Raw genomic sequence first — 17418 nt, 5'->3', positions numbered from 1 at the left:
CCACTGTGGTCTCTCTTCAGTCTAGTCACTGCCTATGGGAATCAACAGCAGCTCCCAATTTATACAATTTAACATTCATTAGGAGCCCTGAAATTGGCTTCTGTTGTGTTTACTCACTTGCATAAATATCCAATTTTCCAAATGAATCATTTACCTTGGAGAGAGAATGGGAGGGAGGGGGGAGAAATAGAGAAAGGGAGGGAGGGGAGAGAAATAGAGAAAGGGAGGGAGGGTGAAGATGGACATTGTCTGAAGTAGATGTATTGTTTCCTTTCTGCTCAGACTGCCGAGCACAGCTTTGGGTATAGTTATTTTCAGTTATTCAAATTAGTCTGGCTTATATGCAAGGCACTGAGCTGGGGGACTCACAATATAGGCCCTATTGAGTCTATGTACTGATCTAATACATTTTTATAGAACATTTTATTTAATCAAATTAAATTGAAAATCCATATCATAATGCATGGCATGCATTGCAAGTTGGTGCTGTTCAGTATTATAAACTGGGTGATTCGAGCCTGAATGCTGATTGTCTGATAGCCGTGGTATATCAGACTGTATACCACGGGCATGACAAAACATGTATTTTTACTTCTCTGATTACGTTAGTAACCAGTTTATAATAGCAATAAGGCACATCGGGGGGTTGTGCTATATGGCCAACATACCACGCCTAATCGGCTGTATCAGGCACTCCGCGTAAGAAAAGTCCTTAGCGCTGGTATATTGGCCATATACCACATGTCTTATTGCTTAATTGTTGTTGTTCTATTATAAGGAGGGATGGGCCCGCAACTCAATATGTTCGTATTTATTCAAGTCACGATATCAGTCAGCAGGTCTCAGTCAATGACTACATAGATCTACATTTGAATTGATTTCAGCATTGACGCCTTCATCACCACACAATAGTATGGTGCAATGTCGCGCCCATGTGGACATTACAGTTATTACACCAGCACAGAATACATTGAAATGACGCGAAATGAGCAGAAAAACATAAAATAATATGAAAATGTGGTGTGATTATTAAATTCCGATTATATCGGATCAAATCCCCCAAAATATACAACTACAAAATGCTGGAAAGACGTATTTAAATCACTTTTGTTTAGTGCACGTGTTCCATCAGCACAGCATTGTGGGTGCAAATCATAATCCACTTCCTCCACTTGAAGAAGCGCCATTTTCGGCGTTGTCACACAGCATGTCGCTAATGTTTATGACATAATAAGAACGAATTTCAGTGTTTGTTATTCTACGTTAGCTTTCCAAGTACTCTCTGAAAGATGGGGCGAAAGAAGAAGAAGCAGATGAAGCCATGGTGCTGGTATCCTTTGGTTTTTGGGGAATAGACCAAACGCAAATCATGAAAGGAAAGTGAGGGCTCGAGTGCTTAGCAAGGTAGCTACTAAGATACTGTAGGCCTCACAAGACCCGTTCGGACTTTTGATACTTTGTCGTATGTTTGTAATATTGTTGTGGCAATTTAAGTTTACAACATTCTCTTTTAGTTTTATCTCAACAAAGTTAACCTAAATGGTGTATATTGACGAACATTTATACCGGAAATCTAGGTATGTTCGTTAACTAGCTAGCGGGTTTATTAGTTAGCAAAGTAACTTATTGTATTCATTATGTAGCTATCTACAACTACCCAGTTTGACGCTTACTCGGCATACTTTGTCTGTCATAGATGGTGGTCAGAAGTTGTGCTCAAAGAGTAACTATACCTTACGTTCAAATAAAGGAGTAACGTTAATAGCAGGGAGCAAGCACCATCGATTGAATTAACTGAAACCAACTAGCTAGCTTGCTGACGTTCGTTTATACACTGACATTTCCTTAGTTCACAACTTGAAGGTATTGTAATCGAGATTTCGATGATGAAAAGATCCTCATCCAACATCAAAAGGCCAAACATTTTAAGTGCCATATATGTCACAAGAAGTTGTACACTGGTCCAGGGCTGGCAATTCACTGTATGCAGGTTGGTATTCACATTAACAACATGTTGGTTATTCATTCATCTGTGTTGTCATACCTTTGATTTGTGATATGAATCATTGATGGTGTGAGTCGTGTGTGTTTCAGGTTCACAAAGAGACCATCGACGGGGTCCCCAACGCTATACCTGGAAGGGTAGACATAGAATTGGAAATCTATGGCATGGAAGGAATTCCAGAGAAGGATATGCAGGAGAGGAGACGGACATTGGAACAAAAGCAGGGTTAGTTATTGTTAACATTTCCTGCATTTGTAAATGGGGGGGGGGGGGGGGGGGGGATCTACAGCCAGGACAAATCATGTTAAACAAATATCGTGTGGCTAAAATACCCCCTTGTGTTCAGAGAGCCAGAAGAAGAAGCAGAATCAGGACGACTCTGACGAGGATGACGACGATGATGATGCTCCAGGCCCTTCGTTCGTTCAGCAGCAGATGCCTGTTGCCCAGCCCCAGGCTAGCTACGTCCCTCCCATGGCCCAGCCCAGCATCCCCCCTGGGGCCAGGGCTCCAGGCATGCCACCAGGAGCTTACTCAGGTAGAACATGGGCTGAATGGCCATACGATTGCTCTGTTCTGCCAGTAAGACATTTGCATCAAGTAATGATGATTGGCAAAAATGTTCAACTGCTCTGAATTGTGAATGAATCGTGCCCATTCTGAACAAACCACAAACTGGAGAAAAAAAAATTCCCTTCATCACCATATAATGGATGATAAGCTATACCTGGTGTGTTTAAAATCTAGTTCTTTCCCTTTTCTCCCCAATGCAGGAATGCCCCCTATGATGCCAGGTCACGGTGTCCCGCCCATGATGCATGGGATGCCCCCTGGTATGCACGGAATGCCACCAGGGTGAGTACTAACTCGTACTACTCAGTGGGTGACATTTTCCTCTCAATGCGTTTGCTCACTCTTTGCAGGAGTTAAATGTCGCCCCGAACTTGTCCATCGTTGCAGAATCTGACTTATTATTAAAGCTTCAGACAGTTAGATTTGATCATTCAGATTGTAACTCACACCTGTTGGTTTGATCTCCATACAGCATGATGCATGGGATGGGAGGGATGATGCCTCCAATGATGCAAGGGATGCCCGGTATGCCGCCAGGTAAGCACTGTCCTAGGAGGTACTCCTCTTCCCCTCCCTTACTCCAGTGGGGTGGTCTGGCACTCTGTACTCAGTGGGGTGGTCTGGCATTGACAGGGGATACAGCACCGCGGCCCTCTCCCCTCTGATCTAGGACTGTTCTCCTATATGAGGCTTGTGAGTGAGCGAGTTGACAATTTCACAAGAATAGAATGGTGCATAGAGCTGGGCGACATGGACAAATCTATTTAATGATAAGCTTGAAACATGAATGTGCACCACCGTTGTTTTAATATTACCCGTAAAAAAATACTACTACTTTGAATGTTGTCGCTCTCGATTGTTCGGTTATCAATCACCTATATGAAACAAAATAAGTTTGCTGAAACATCACATTTCTCTAGTAAAGCCCTATAGGTTATTTATTGTAATGAACGATATCAGCAAAATGCCCACGATAAGTGGTCGATGTCGATCATTTTCGGTTTATCGTCCTGGCTCTAGTAGCACAAAATCATGTTCACTCCATTCTATCATGACCTAGAAACCATCTGCTCCCCTAACTCCTTGAGAAAGAACTGTGATTTGATATTGAGACCTGATGTCTTGTCTATAGGAATGCCACCTCACATGGGTCACCGTCCTGGTATTCCCCACATGGCCCAGGCCCCCACCCCGGCAGGGATGCCCAGGCCCGCCGCAGCAGCCCCTGCTGCCGTCAGCAAGCCCCTGTTCCCCAGCGCAGTACAGGTGGGTCACCTTGCCTAGAGGCGAAGGTGGGATGGAGCTGTAGCTTGTCATACCTGTCTCATTGGTTTACCTTATTCATTTTAAATGGTGTCCATTGAATAATTCACCAAGAGGATTTCCTCTGTAGCAAGATGGTTGTACTGGTGCACTCATCTCAGGCACATGCATACTATCAGAGTATCATCATCATCATTAATGATGGTGAGTAGGCTTGGGCGGTATCCAGATTGTCATACCGACCTTGTGCCATATTGGTATATTTGGTAATACTGGCACTGAACACGGGGCATTATTTTCAAACCCCAGCTGAGCTTTTGTAATTCAAAGGTTAGCAATGCTAACAAGTACATGTAAAGTCCCATAGAATGCTAAAAAGCACATCGTGAACATTTAGATAGCCTCTGACCTAAACTGTTTTCAGGAGAGACATCCCAGTTCACAAAGTTATAAAAGTAACTTCGATATGCTACAGTTTGCTGCATGCACAACACAATTATTAGACGGCAAGGCTCTTGATCCAGGAGGGGGTTTTCTGCTGTTACCGGCAGTATAATTAATTTTGTAAGAAGCTAACCACTTAGTTAGATAGCTAACTAGCTACTAAATTAGCAAACCAAATGTACAGCTACAGAGCATTTAGCACATTTTACTTAAAAGTTTACTTAAGTTATAAAACATCTAGCTGGTGAACATTTAGTTGTGAATTCCATACTGTAACCTGGCGTGTGCTGCACAACAATGAGTGACTCACAAGGCTCTGATCTCATTATTGTGTGCTTGCAAACAAACACCATGTGACTGAGTACTAGCGGTAAGCTTCATAATAAAAAATTCTGACAGATGAAATGAAACACTCAATCATGGTCTCTTAATATATTGCACAAGTTGACTGTAGGTATTTACTTGGAATGTAGCAACAAATATTCACATTTGTACAATCTCCAAATAAATAATTTCAATGATATTGAAAAACCATCCTGTGGTTATTTCCAAATACCCCGGTATATGGTATACCGTCCAAGCCTAATATGGCGCCGCAATAGCAAAGTTGTATCGGTAATGCATCCATAGTAAGGAACAATAGTCAACTATAGCTCATTATCAAACTGCCCTCTTCTCAATTTCTTCTCTAGAGCTGCTGGTATTCACTCTAGGTTCTGCTAGTGTTGTTCACACTCTGCCTCTCTTCTTTATGCTGCAGATGGGCTCTCATGTTCCAAACACCATCACAGCCTCTCCCAGTAGCACTGCAGACTCTCAGTCTGCTGCCTCTAAGCCTCTGTTCTCTAACACTCCACAAGTAGGCAGGACTCTTTCACTCCCATGTCCCATAGACGCTTGTGGCATGCAGCATATCCGCTTGATTTGGTTGGGAATGCTACAAAATGTCTGTGTTCTGACATACACATAAGTTAACATATTCAGCAGGCTTTTTGTCATTCCTTATGCATTTTTATGAATTGCTCCACCAAAAGGATGAGCTGCCGGTCAGCTTTCCCTTAGGAGGACTTGCTGCATGCCTGTGTGTGGCCTGCCTTAGTATTCTTAGCACTGGATTGGTGATTTAAATGTGTTTTGTTTAGGCACAGCTTGCATTTTAGTCATTTTTCCCTTCCCCTGACTTGTTAGCATGATTTCCTCAGATGGTATTTCGCACAATGCAATGCTCATCAGCAATATGTGATATGGCAAGTTTTTCTTGCGTGTTTCAGCTGAACTTAAAATTGCAGTTTGAAACATAAGTTATATGAATCCTGATATTTTCCAGTCATTTAAAGTGCTAATCGGTTCAGCGTTAGATGTACAGTGCACTCTGCTTATAAAAATCTGAGGAATCAACCAATCTTGTTGTGATCAAAAATCATGGGACAAATTCTGTTTAGAACGCACTTCTAAGGACTCAATAGGTCAAATGTCTAAATACCTGATTCCTATGAGAGGAGAGCATTGTAATCTGTGTGTGATTATGAGGAGTCGCTCACCCATCTGACAGTGCCTCTTCCTTCCTGTCTCCCAGGCCCAGCAGAGTGCCTCTGGAGCTGTGCCCCACAACGCGCCCTCCACCTCCTCTGACCCTCCCAAAGCAACATTCCCCGCCTACACCCAGTCCTCTGCCTCCTCCTCCAACCCCCCTAGTAACACTGTGGCCAAGCCCCCCGCCACAGTGACCAGTAAGCCAGCCACCCTCACCACCATGAGTGCAACCAGTAAGTTGATCCACCCTGATGAGGATATCTCACTGGTAAGTTTCTCCTGCTTTGCGTTTTGCCCTTAAACAGTAAGTAATGAATGAGATAAAGTACATTTATCAGTTTTGATACTTGTAATATTAGTTTAAAGCAAATTAGTTAAATCTAATATAATTGAGTTAGTTGTGTGATTTGTCATTGCCGTTGCACTGAAAGGGATAGGCTAGTGTTGCGTCCTGTCTAAGAATCCTCTCTGTGTTTGTCTGCCCGGTAACAGGAGGAGCGACGGGCTCAGTTGCCCCGGTACCAGCGTAACGTGCCCAGGCAGGGGCAGGTCCACATGTCTGCCCCTCCTGTGGCGGCCGTGGGCGGCATGATGCCCCCACAGCAGGGCATGCCCCCCCAGCAGCCTGGCATGAGGCACCCCATGCACGGTAGGAGACATTATGGCATCACTAGACCAGAAACTTGTAGCCTTTAATGGCACAAAAGACTCAAGTATCATACAAGTCAAAACATGGGGGTTTTGCATTTGCTTGCATTATGACTGTGACGTTTCAATATACTTCCTTCTCCCTCCAGGTCAGTATGGTGGTCCCCCCCAGGGCATGCCTGGCTACATGCAGGGCGGGATGCCTCCGTATGGGCAGGGCCCTCCGATGGGATACCAAGGAGGGCCTCCCATGGGCATGAGGCCCCCCGTCATGTCTCCTGCTGGACGATACTGAAGAAGTCGCAACGACCTGGCCCCTCACTAGGTTTGGTGGTTAAACCTTTTCTCACCTTGTGCTTTTTAAAACTAGCCCAAGCCAATGAGCAGTAAGACCAACCAGTGATGGTGAAGAAAAGTATTGATGGAAAAAAAATATATACGCAGCACACGGACATTTAACATGACATCTTTAATGGGGGAAAAAACATAGAAACAACAAAACACACAAAACAACTTGTTGATAATGACAACTTTGTCGTTGTGCAGATTTGATACATGTATGGTGTTTTTCTTCTCATGTTTCACTCAGGTTTGTAGAAGTGAAGTGTGTTAAATATGGTTCATATTGTTTTGACTGCTCGCTGCTGGAGTTACATGATCGTACCGCCCCCCCCCCCCCCCCTTACAAAAAGGCAAGTTTCCTGTAAATATATGATTTTCTGTTGTGTAGAGTAAGTCGGTGACGAGGCCCTCACAGCACACTTTGTGTGTTGTTGGACGCCCTGTCCCCAACCGTATGGTTGGTGAGGGTCCTCCTTTATGATGATGATGATGATGATGATGATTCCAACTGTTTAGGAGTTTACCACCAGATCTATGGATTATTATCTATCAGTCTCTAGCTTCATTCTTATTTCAGGTTTATTCCATGATCAAAAGGGTAACTTGTGTGGATTTATTCTCTGTACTGTTTTAAACAATCTATGTTGTAATAAAACTCACTTAAAATCCAACACTGTTTTCTTCCTGACCCGTGGATGGGGATGAGGCTTCATGAAGGTTTGTACCATGAAGGTTAGTACCTTCATCATGAAGGTTTGTACATAAATGTTGTATTTATGAAATATTGCTCAAATAATAGGATGTCAACTTTCTAGGTCTCTGGTATTTTTTTAAACATGTTTTAATATACAAATTGTATTGATGCAGATAAGTTTATAGCCTAGACCTTCTTTAATAGTAATCCAGTAATTTAATACCTGCACCCTGAATTAGTTTATCTTCCTCACCTTAGGTTCACTAACATTTGCATGCAAGTGGTCTATGCTGTGTTTGTGTGTGTGAGTAGTTGATGATAAATATACAGTTTACTTGATGTCAGGTGTATTTTTCCTAAACCACCTACTCATGTCCTCCGGTTGTCTAGCTTTTCAAGTCAGAGGTCCTTATTTGGTGTTCGTTCACTATGGTGCATCAGTGTTTCCCCTATATGCATTTAGCAGCAGCACAACGCCGCTGCTAAACCGTGGCCACCACTGCAAAAAAATATATTTAAATGACTAAAACCAGGAATATAGAAACAATAATGGAGCAATATGTTTTTGAACTAAAAATCGCCAAAATAACTAGACAGTCGGAGTATCTAAAATTCCAAAATGTAATGACATAGGTCCCCCTTTGATTTTGTTTGAGTCGTTTAGATAAATTAAGAACAATGCATAAGCCATGGCAAAATGTGTAGAATTGCAGGAAATTAGCTTTAAAACTGTAAAATATTCATGGCAAAATGTGTAGAATTGCAGTAAACTTGCTTTAGAACAGCTACAGTTTCTCTGTGGCTGAGAGGAGGGCCTCTAAAATGTGCCATTTGCCATGCCCACTACCCCCACACGCTAACTTTGCCACCGCTGTTGGAAAAAAATACTAGGGGAAACACTGCATAGCATATTAAAATCGAAAAACCATTACTTTTATACTTTCTTTTAAGCCCATGTCTATTTTGATGGTAATGTCCTTATCTGCTTTTCAGCCTAAAACACAGATTTCTTGCGAAACAGGTCAGTTATATCTGTAAGTACCCATTCCCTTACCATAGTGTGGCTGTATCTTGCACCGGATGTACCGTTTTTAGTAGTAACTAGTTATTGAATCTGAAATCATGCATTTTGGGTGTTTTCCAAGATTTGGATGTATTGTAGAGTTATTCTAAAGTACTTACTCAATATTTGTTACACCATTTGGTTGCATACAAATGTAATGAATGTTGAATGCTGTGGTGTGCCATTGTTGCCTCTTTCTGTCTGGTGGTGAAGGGGGCTGTTCGGTGGAAACTGGACACATTTTTATCCCACTCATTTGGTAAGTAGGATTTCACATCAGCTTTGAAAGTATTCATACCCCTTGTTACAGCCTGAATTCAAAATGGATTAAATAGATTCTCACAGATCTACCCACAATACCCCATAATGACAAAGTGAAATCACGTTTGAAAATGAAATGCATATCTCATACATAAGTATTCAACCCTTGAGTCAATATGTTAGAATCACCTTTGGAAGCCATTACAACTGAGTCTTTCTGGGTAAGTGAGCTTTGCACAAATATAATACAATACAGGTGTGCAATCTTTAATTCTTCAAGCTCTGTCAATTTGGTTGTTGATCATTGCTAGACAGCCATTTTCAAGTCTTGCCATAGATTTTCAAACCGATTTGTAAGTCAACTCTTAACTAGGCCATTCAGGAACTTTCAATGTCTTCTTGGTAAGCAACTCCTGTGTATATTTGACCTGTGTTTTAGGTTATTGTCTTGCTGAAAGGTACATTTGTCTCCCAGTGTCTTGGAAAGCAGGCTGAACCAGGATTTCCTTTAGGTGTTTTCATGTGCTTAGCTCTATTCTGTTTATTTTTTTATCCTAAACTGCCTAGTCCTTGCCGACGACTAGCATACCCATAACATGATGCAGCCACCACCACCACCATGCTTGAAAATATGACGAGGGGTAGTCATTGACGTGTTGTGTTGGATTTGCCCCAAACATAATGCTTTGTATTCAGGACATAAAGTTGATTTCTTTGTCACATTTAAAAAATAAAAAAAATGCTTTACAGGCTTCCTGTTCACGCTGTCATTTAGGTTCGTATTATGGAGTAACAATGTTGATCAATCATCAGTTTTCTATCACAACCATTAAACTCAAATGTTTTATTGGCCTCATGGTGAAATCCCTGAATGTTTTCCTCTCCGGCAACTGAGTAAGGAAGGATGTCTATCTTTGTAGTGACTGGGTGTATTGATACACCATCCAAAGTATTATAACTTCACCACGCTCAAAGGGATATTCAATGTCTGCTTTTGATTTTGATTTGACCCACCTGCCAATAGATACCCTTTGTGAGGCATTTGAAAACCTCCCTGGTCTTTGTGGTGAATCTGTTTTGAAATTCACTGCTCGGCTCGGGAACCTTTTATCTGTATGTGTGGGGTACATGAGGTAGTTATTCAAATCATGTTAAGCACTATTAATGCACACGGTGAGTCTATACAATTTATATTGTGACTTAAGCAAAAATTTTACTCCAGAATTTATTTAGGCTTGCCATAACAAAGGGGTTGAATACTTTGATTCAAGACGTTTCAGCTTTCCATTGAATTAATTAGTATAAAGTAAAAAAAATAAAAAAAAATCCACTGACATTGTGCGGTATTGTGCAAGCCAGTGACAATCTCAATTTAATCCTTTTTTAAATTCAGGCTGGAACACAAAGTACAAAAAGTCAAGGGGGTGAATACTTTTGGAAGGCACTTGCTGACGATGGCAGTTATAAAATAATGATTGACAAGTTCATTTGAAAACACTCCCAAACAATATTACGGTTTAAAAAAAAAGTTTTCCCCAAGTGATGATCATTGTTTACAGATGAATAGATTATGAATAATTATAGTATTTGACCTGTTAGATGTCGTTTTCAACAAGAGTCCGAACTTGTCTTCCAACTTTCGTTAACAATGCTCAACTGTCTCGGATATGCTGCTGTCATTAATACTGTTACTCCACAATACTCCATAAAGCTGTTACTAGGATTAGCTTCACCATTGTAATTGAATTCTCCCCACTTATAAAAAAATTGTCAACATACATCCCTTTTAAAGGGAACATTGGCCTGTTTGTTCATTAACTATACATTTCACATAAAGCAAATGGACATGTTATTTCACAAGACCATGTAGGCAGTATCACAGTTGCTCTCCCCTTGCTGATGTGCATACATGTATCCTAATATAAGAATCCAAATGCTTTGTATCAACACTTACTGTATAATAAATCATGTGTATATACTGTACAATTTTCAGTGTCTTTTTTTTTTTTTCAAGCCTATTGTTTAAAAACCCATTTTATATCAGGAACAGGACACATCTGAAGCATCTTTGTAAGAGTACCACTAGATGGTCTTGTTGGGTCGTGAACTTGACTTTCTCAAAATAACTGTTTCCAATATCTCCCACGACATTACAGTGAACAGTTAGTCTTGTATGTTGTAACTTTTTAAACATTTTATAAACCTTCAACACATTTAGTTACTTTGAAGTTGTTTGGTTGATACCTAAATATATTCTCTTAGTAGCAGTATTTGGCTGAAATTGACTGATTTTTGCAGCTTTACCAATGGCTAAGAACTCAGTATTTTTATACTCTTAGTATAAGGTCAACACATTTTGTCTGGCTTCAGTATTTTGCAGAACCATCTCATCTTTGCAGATCTATGTTGTAGTAATGGTGGGCGTGGCTATTTGCTGTGACACTAGTGATAGTCATTTAGAAACCTCTCTTCCTCTTTAGCGTTACGTTTTGAGGTGGAGCATATTAGAACTTCCTGTAACTAGTCACCAATTTCCCCTCATCTGGCTGAGACCCCCCCCAGTCAGTGAACCACACTCAATAATTCTAGTTTACTACTCCACTTATGTCTGAGGCTCACTGCATACTGCTCAGTGTGATAGCATCATATAAGAACAAGGGAAGTCATGACTTTTCATCTGACAGGTGTTTGGCTGCTGCTCATGACATGTACTGTGTTGGGTAAGTTGTGTTTTTGTAACTTTCGGTGTGGGTTTAGTTTATTGCGAACTGTTGGCCACAGGAGGCTGCTGAAGGGAGGACGGCTCATAACGGCTGGCGTGGATGGAATGGTATCAAACACTTGGGAACCACAGGTTTGATTTATTTGATACCATTCCACTCATTAACACGTGCCTGTCCTCTCCAATTAAGGTGCCATCAACCTGTGGTGTTAATTTTTTTTCTGCCATTGCATGTTTTGGATGACTATTAGGGAGTAGTTTTAATGCCTATCAAAACAGCACTTGTTTGGTGTAGTCTAACCAGAGCCCTGCAACTGTTCCAGAATCATTACGTTGATCATTATGCAGGTGCTTTCTTGACCAGGCTAGGGAGAGCTAAACTATGCTGTCAGTACAATGGGATTCCCTTATGATCACCAACAAGCCATTAAAAAAGACGACCAATGACACTAACGGGGCTCCCGAGTGGCGCAGTGGTCTAAGGTACTGCATCTCAGTGGTAGAGGCGTCACTACAGACAGCCTGGTTCCATTCCAGGCTGTATCACAATAGGCCCTGATTGGAAGTCCCATAACGCGGAGCACAATTGATCCAGTGTCGCCCGGGTTAGGGTTTGGCCGGGGGAGGCCATCATTTGTAAATAAGAATTTGAACAAATTCTTATGTGTTAACGGACTTGTCTAGTTAAATAAAAGTAAAATAAAAACGGGGAGCTAACGTTGTATTACTTTCCTATATGTTGCCTCCTAGTGTTCTGTGAAATGGAATTCCGGGAGAGAACGCAGGGTGACTCTATAGAGTTCTACTGTATCTCTGAGTTCAATGCCTCCAAGCCCATTGGGTTCTACCTGAAACGAAAGTGGCTGCAGCCCAAAAGAGAGGTCCTGTTCATGTATACTGAACATAACCCTGTGTTTCACCCTGACGTCAAAGAGCGCATCCATGTCATGGGAGACCCGAGTAGTCACCGGGTCAACGTGACCCTCAGCCAGCTGAAGGGAACAGACACAGACATCTACTACTGTGAGTTTGTCTTCCCCGATTCCTTCAGCTTAGATCAAAAGATTCCAAGCAAGATGGAGTTATTTCTGTACGTTGTCGATGCTGGTGAGTATTCTTTATGGATTCCTCCATTGATTTAATTAATGTTTCTTGCTGCGAGTGGAGTTGTTGACATCATGATGTGTCAGTCACAGTAGCCTGTCAGTTTCCCCCTTTTTTGTTAATTACTCCAGATGCCATAGCTGAGCCACACTGTTCATGTTATGCATCCTGCCACTGCTTCCTCCTTTAGAATAGCCCTGGCTATAGCAATAGACTCTTATCTCCCACAACCTCATAGACAGTTATAGTGTTTGTGTCCCATGTGGAGAAGATGCCCCAGACAGCAAGATGGATGTAGGCCTAATAGAGACGTGCGCCGGGGGGTCAGCTGTTCTCCCCTGCCTTGCCCCCTACGGTTCCCCCTCGGCCATGGAAGGGGTATGCCTGAAGAGGCGGTGGGGCCGGGCTCCAGTGGAGGTGCTGTTCCACTCAACGCGCCCCTTTTCCTCCGCCTCGTTCCCCCCAGAAGAAAGGCTTCACCTGGGCACGGGGCTGGGCGGCCTGGCCTACAACCTCACCCTGCTAAAGATGCAGCCGGAAGAGAGCGCCTTTTACAGCTGTGAGCTGCTGCTCCCCGGCAGGCCCGACAACAGTGCCAGGCTAGGGAGACACGTATACTTTGTTTCTGTGCAAGGTGGGTCTTTATCTACTTCCCCAGAGTCAGATAAACTCATGGATATTTTTGTCTGCGTCTAGTATGAAGGGGAAGTCGGCGGTAGTTTCGCGAGACAATACTAGCTAGAGTTAGCGCAATGATTCAAACTGCACACAGACATGAAATGGTATCCACAAGTTAATCTGCCAAAATCCCAAACTCTCCCTCTTTAAACTGTAAATTCATGCCAGAAAATGTCCAGTTTATCTGTGGAAACTGTTTCTATGACGCTGTATTGTTTATTAACTCTAGTAGCCAATTCAGTAACCCAGGTAACAATTATCAAACAGACAATGTTCTATTAGTAATTCATTTAATGTTCACCATACACAGTATCTGAAGGGTTGTCAATGTATTTTTAATTCCTGTAGTGAGCTGACATTCTGTGAAAGGCTTTAAAGTCTGACACCACATATTGGATTTTGTTGTTTCTCCAGATGTTAGGTGTAGCTGTGCGGGTTACGCTCCACTGCTCTATGCCCTTTCTGCTACTGTGGGGCTGCTACTCATCTTCGTTATGGCCCTGGGAGTGGCTCATTATGTGAGTGGGACTGTAACCTACTCACTATGGACAAAACGATTGACACACAGAATATTATTTATAGAAATGGTAGACACTCCAGTTTTTTGCTGCTTTCAGGTCATAATTTAAAAAGCATTACAACCTCACATTCTGCAAAATTCTCATACATTTTCTTGAAATCACAAACCATTATTCGCTCTGAGTTTATAAAGCCACACTCTAACCTCTATGGTTGTAGACTGGGGAGACATGATATTGTAATGTTTTTAGATACTTACTCATTTGGTAGCTACTGTATTCCTCAAGTGACAAATGTGGCAGTACCATAACACTGATTTCTGACCGGTATGACAATGTACCAGTGATTTGTCAAACACATCAAATTGAGGAAGGATGCCACTTTGAATCAAAGCATCCATCCTCTTACTATTCACAGAATTTCACACAGGAAAGATACTAGTTTCACAAGTTGTTTTCACCTGCTGTCTTCTCTGATTGGCTTCTGTCCACTGTTGTCAGGGTAAGACCCGTGTCAAACCGCAGCCCCACCAGGTCTCCATCTACGAGGAGATGGTCGGGGTGCGGCCCCCCAACCGGAATGGAAAAGTGTCCCCCTCTTACCACCCGAGGCCCCCCTTTCATCTGGAGGAAAAGGATGCTTCCGCCTATGACACCCCCCCCCTGAGGTCTCGACAGGAAAACCACTATGAGAGGCCTGAAGGGGTACCGCTAGTATCTGAAACTGTTGGGGAGATGTGAGGAACGAGGTTGGCCCAATCTCACCAACACTGTGTTTAACTATTCTTTATAAACTGGAGTCTGAACTATAACTACAACTTACTCACATAACTTTCAATTTGGACAACCAACATCCACCTTAGCCCACCTAACTTAGTTTGTTGTACTGTAAATGCTGTTGTGGAGTTTATCAAGGATGTTTTGTATTTTATGTAAATGCTGGCAGCTGAATGTTGTAGCTTTTGCTTTAAAGGAATGGTATACCATTTTTTTTTAATAAACAAAGTAATACTTGTCTTGATTAGTGTTGTATTATTTTGACATTTACATGTATCCATGCCCTTTCCTCACTGTCCAGTCCACAGGGAACTGTTATTATTGCCAATCATGGAGATGAGCTTAATATTTCTGCTGGATCAGTGCTGGAAACAGACAAGAATCGTGGCCATCCCATTATACCAGGACTTACAAAAATTTCAGGGATGCAACTAGTCACCTTATGGCGAAATTCGCCGTTTTGAATCTAAAATAGGTGACCTACGTGAATCGTGTAGATCAGATGAGAAAAGTTTGGGTCACTACTAGCTGTTAAGCGAACAAGTGATGCGCGGCTCAACCAATCGTTCACATGACAACAGAATGCCGCGCTCTGGAGAGACAGCAGTAGGGTTCAAATGCAGTTTGCCAGTTACAGCAGCGCGTCCCCTGAACGATAGCGAAGAGGTAGGTGAGAAGGTGATGAAACTTACTTCAGGAGCTGTAACCGAAAAATAACTTGCATTTGGAAAATTTGAGGAGAAAGTGTGGTGGAACAAGTATTGTTAGCTAGCCAGATAAATGTTGAGCAACATTATCCAAATTAGCTGATCAAATAATTGAGTTAATTGTTTGAAAATTAGTTGGCTAACAAAGTCAGACAGCTAGCTAACGAGAGTAACCTAACCAATTCTCTATAGTATTAACTGGTAACGTTATACGACTCGTTGATGTCCCCTAATCCCCCCCCCCCCCCCCCCCCCCCCCTTTGCATCGACACGCACTCAATTCATTGCTTCCGGTTGCGCGCGGTGTAGTCAAGCGTATTAGTCCCTAACTGCGTCGTGTGCGTATAAATCTGTTATTGCACCAATGAGCGTCTAGCTAAAATAGAAGTAAAAAAATAACTCACTTATAACAAGGGGTGCTTCTCAAGTGTGAAGTTAAGTGGATTCCTCAGTGGTGCGTCTCAATAGTCTAGTGGCTTCATTGTGTGGGTGAGTTGTCTAAAAGGTCGCTTTTTATCCGTCCGCATCTAGTTACTAGCTTTCTCTGGGGGTTGTGTCAATGCTGTGGTTTCTTTGTCTCGAGGTGCATTAATAACTACATGTCCACATGAAAAATCAAACCCACAGTGAAGACTACACAAGAAAATCGACAAGACACTTTTTAACAGCCAAGAAAAATGTCAATTTATCAATATAGTCCGAAAGAAGCGCCATAACTTATGGAAACACGTTTTTTTCCGGTGCATATCATTAACAATTACATTCTATGAGAAAAAAAAAAAAAAAAAGCCATAACTTTCTCAGCACAGACACTTCTCCTTAACGTTTTTTTTTAAATAAAAAAGGCGATAGGCAGATTACCACCTCCTCCCCCTTACAAAAACCAGATTGCCGTAAATCATGGGCTTTTTCTCAGTATAACCCACAGTGCTTTAGCAGAAGGATAAGCGCTCATTGGTTAAGGATTACACAGCATGGTGAAGCAATAAAGTTGCCATAAATCTGATGAGGGGGAAGAAAATCTAACATAGCACAACAATGACACACATCAAACCCTGAACCCCAGAGTACCAGTCCTGGGCCCCAAGAGAAAAGCAGGCCTGGACTCTCCCTCCCACTTGTGCATAGATCATGAGCCTTTAAAAACCAGCTTCCCCCCCTCCACTTCAAATCTTTCTCCTGAAACCCATCTATTAGACATTAGAATCTCTTAACTCATTGAATACCTGCCACAGAAACAGAGGCATAAGAGTAATGCACAATGCTCCTGAACGTTACAGGATGGAACCGCAAAGAAAATACACAAGTAAAACTAAAACCATTGATCATTTTTGTTTCAATGTAAAGCAATTTCTACATTGATTTTACATGTAAAGCACTCCACTTTTTCTCTCTCAAAGTTCATTTTCAGTCATTTATTTGGTAAATATGTAACCACTACGGATTTTTAGAATCAATGGTATTTCATATTCTATTTAAATCCCTAACTTTCAGTGCTTGGAGTTAGATTTCTCAAAGTTATTCTAATTTAAAACTCTCAAATTTAAATAAAAACGGTGGAGTTTGAACTCTGGAAATCCTGGCCTTCCCGAGACAAGGTCCACATCTTTACGAGTGTGCAAGATAGTAAGCAGATTGCGTTGCCTTTTTACAAGACAAAATTCAAATAACTCAATACATACGTCTGTCGACATAAAAAATGAAAAATTGAAATACGACAACACTGATCAATCCCAGAGTTCTGAAAGTAGCATAAATCTTAATTTTGCAAAGTTGGTTTAATGTTCATATTCATTTGATGGAAGATGGAATTTGTCTTTTTCAACATTTTCATTATAAAATTCATTTTTCCTCAACTTCAGACAAATGAAATGTTTGTAAACGACAGGTGGCTTTGCAAAAAAAATGATTACAAAATAAAATAAAAATAGGCACCTCTGAAATGAGTCCTGTAACAAACTCACATCCCCACATTATCCCTTTCCATTTCTCCATGAAGTTAACATGGGGATTACTAGTCCTACCATCTATGGCCACAAATCTTAGATTGTTAATTTTTTGTAGTCTTTTTTTCATTACATTTGTA

General features: G+C 41.6%; 2 protein-coding genes across 7 annotated transcripts; both read left to right on the top strand.

Moving 5' to 3' along the window:
• Positions 1-1136: 1136 nt before the first annotated feature.
• Positions 1137-8038, top strand: LOC110485823 (BUB3-interacting and GLEBS motif-containing protein ZNF207). 2 transcript variants are annotated; one of them, XM_021557012.2, is made up of 11 exons: positions 1137-1330; positions 1864-1990; positions 2095-2230; positions 2352-2543; positions 2779-2860; positions 3051-3115; positions 3711-3844; positions 5046-5144; positions 5862-6086; positions 6311-6467; positions 6616-8038. In XM_021557012.2, the coding sequence occupies exons 1-11, from the start codon at positions 1290-1292 to the stop codon at positions 6759-6761; spliced, it is 1404 nt and encodes a 467-aa protein (XP_021412687.1). In that variant the 5' UTR covers positions 1137-1289; the 3' UTR covers positions 6762-8038. The 2 variants fall into 2 exon arrangements, with proteins under 2 accessions (XP_021412687.1, XP_021412688.1); XM_021557013.2 differs by lacking the exon at positions 5046-5144 and having other exon boundaries at positions 1290-1330.
• A 3284-nt stretch (positions 8039-11322) lies between these two features.
• Positions 11323-14869, top strand: LOC110485822. Of its 5 annotated transcripts, none has more exons than XM_036940496.1 (5): positions 11323-11546; positions 12482-12655; positions 12891-13286; positions 13745-13848; positions 14350-14869. In XM_036940496.1, the coding sequence occupies exons 1-5, from the start codon at positions 11492-11494 to the stop codon at positions 14587-14589; spliced, it is 969 nt and encodes a 322-aa protein (XP_036796391.1). In that variant the 5' UTR covers positions 11323-11491; the 3' UTR covers positions 14590-14869. The 5 variants fall into 5 exon arrangements, with proteins under 5 accessions (XP_036796391.1, XP_036796389.1, XP_021412684.2 ...); XM_036940494.1 differs by having other exon boundaries at positions 11331-11546; positions 12299-12655; XM_021557009.2 differs by having other exon boundaries at positions 11332-11546; positions 12299-12655; positions 12921-13286.
• The last annotated feature ends 2549 nt before the right edge of the window (positions 14870-17418 follow it).

Source organism: Oncorhynchus mykiss, chromosome 13, assembly GCF_013265735.2.
Source record: "Oncorhynchus mykiss isolate Arlee chromosome 13, USDA_OmykA_1.1, whole genome shotgun sequence".
In the NCBI taxonomy this organism is placed as follows: domain Eukaryota; kingdom Metazoa; phylum Chordata; class Actinopteri; order Salmoniformes; family Salmonidae; genus Oncorhynchus; species Oncorhynchus mykiss.
This window is presented reverse-complemented; position numbering and strand designations above follow the sequence as displayed.

What these genes read in the sequence shown, in the direction of transcription:
- LOC110485823 (XM_021557012.2), top strand. Translation starts at nt 1,290, where the DNA reads ATGGGGCGAAAGAAGAAGAAGCAGATGAAGCCATGGTGCTG. An exon ending in TGGCAATTCACTGTATGCAG is followed by an intron (nt 1,991 to 2,094) that starts GTTGGTATTCAC and finishes TGTGTGTTTCAG; the next exon opens with GTTCACAAAGAGACCATCGA. An exon ending in CTGATGAGGATATCTCACTG is followed by an intron (nt 6,087 to 6,310) that starts GTAAGTTTCTCC and finishes GCCCGGTAACAG; the next exon opens with GAGGAGCGACGGGCTCAGTT.
- LOC110485822 (XM_036940494.1), top strand. Translation starts at nt 11,492, where the DNA reads ATGACTTTTCATCTGACAGGTGTTTGGCTGCTGCTCATGACATGTACT. An exon ending in TCTGTACGTTGTCGATGCTG is followed by an intron (nt 12,656 to 12,890) that starts GTGAGTATTCTT and finishes ACAACCTCATAG; the next exon opens with ACAGTTATAGTGTTTGTGTC. An exon ending in CCCTGGGAGTGGCTCATTAT is followed by an intron (nt 13,849 to 14,349) that starts GTGAGTGGGACT and finishes CACTGTTGTCAG; the next exon opens with GGTAAGACCCGTGTCAAACC.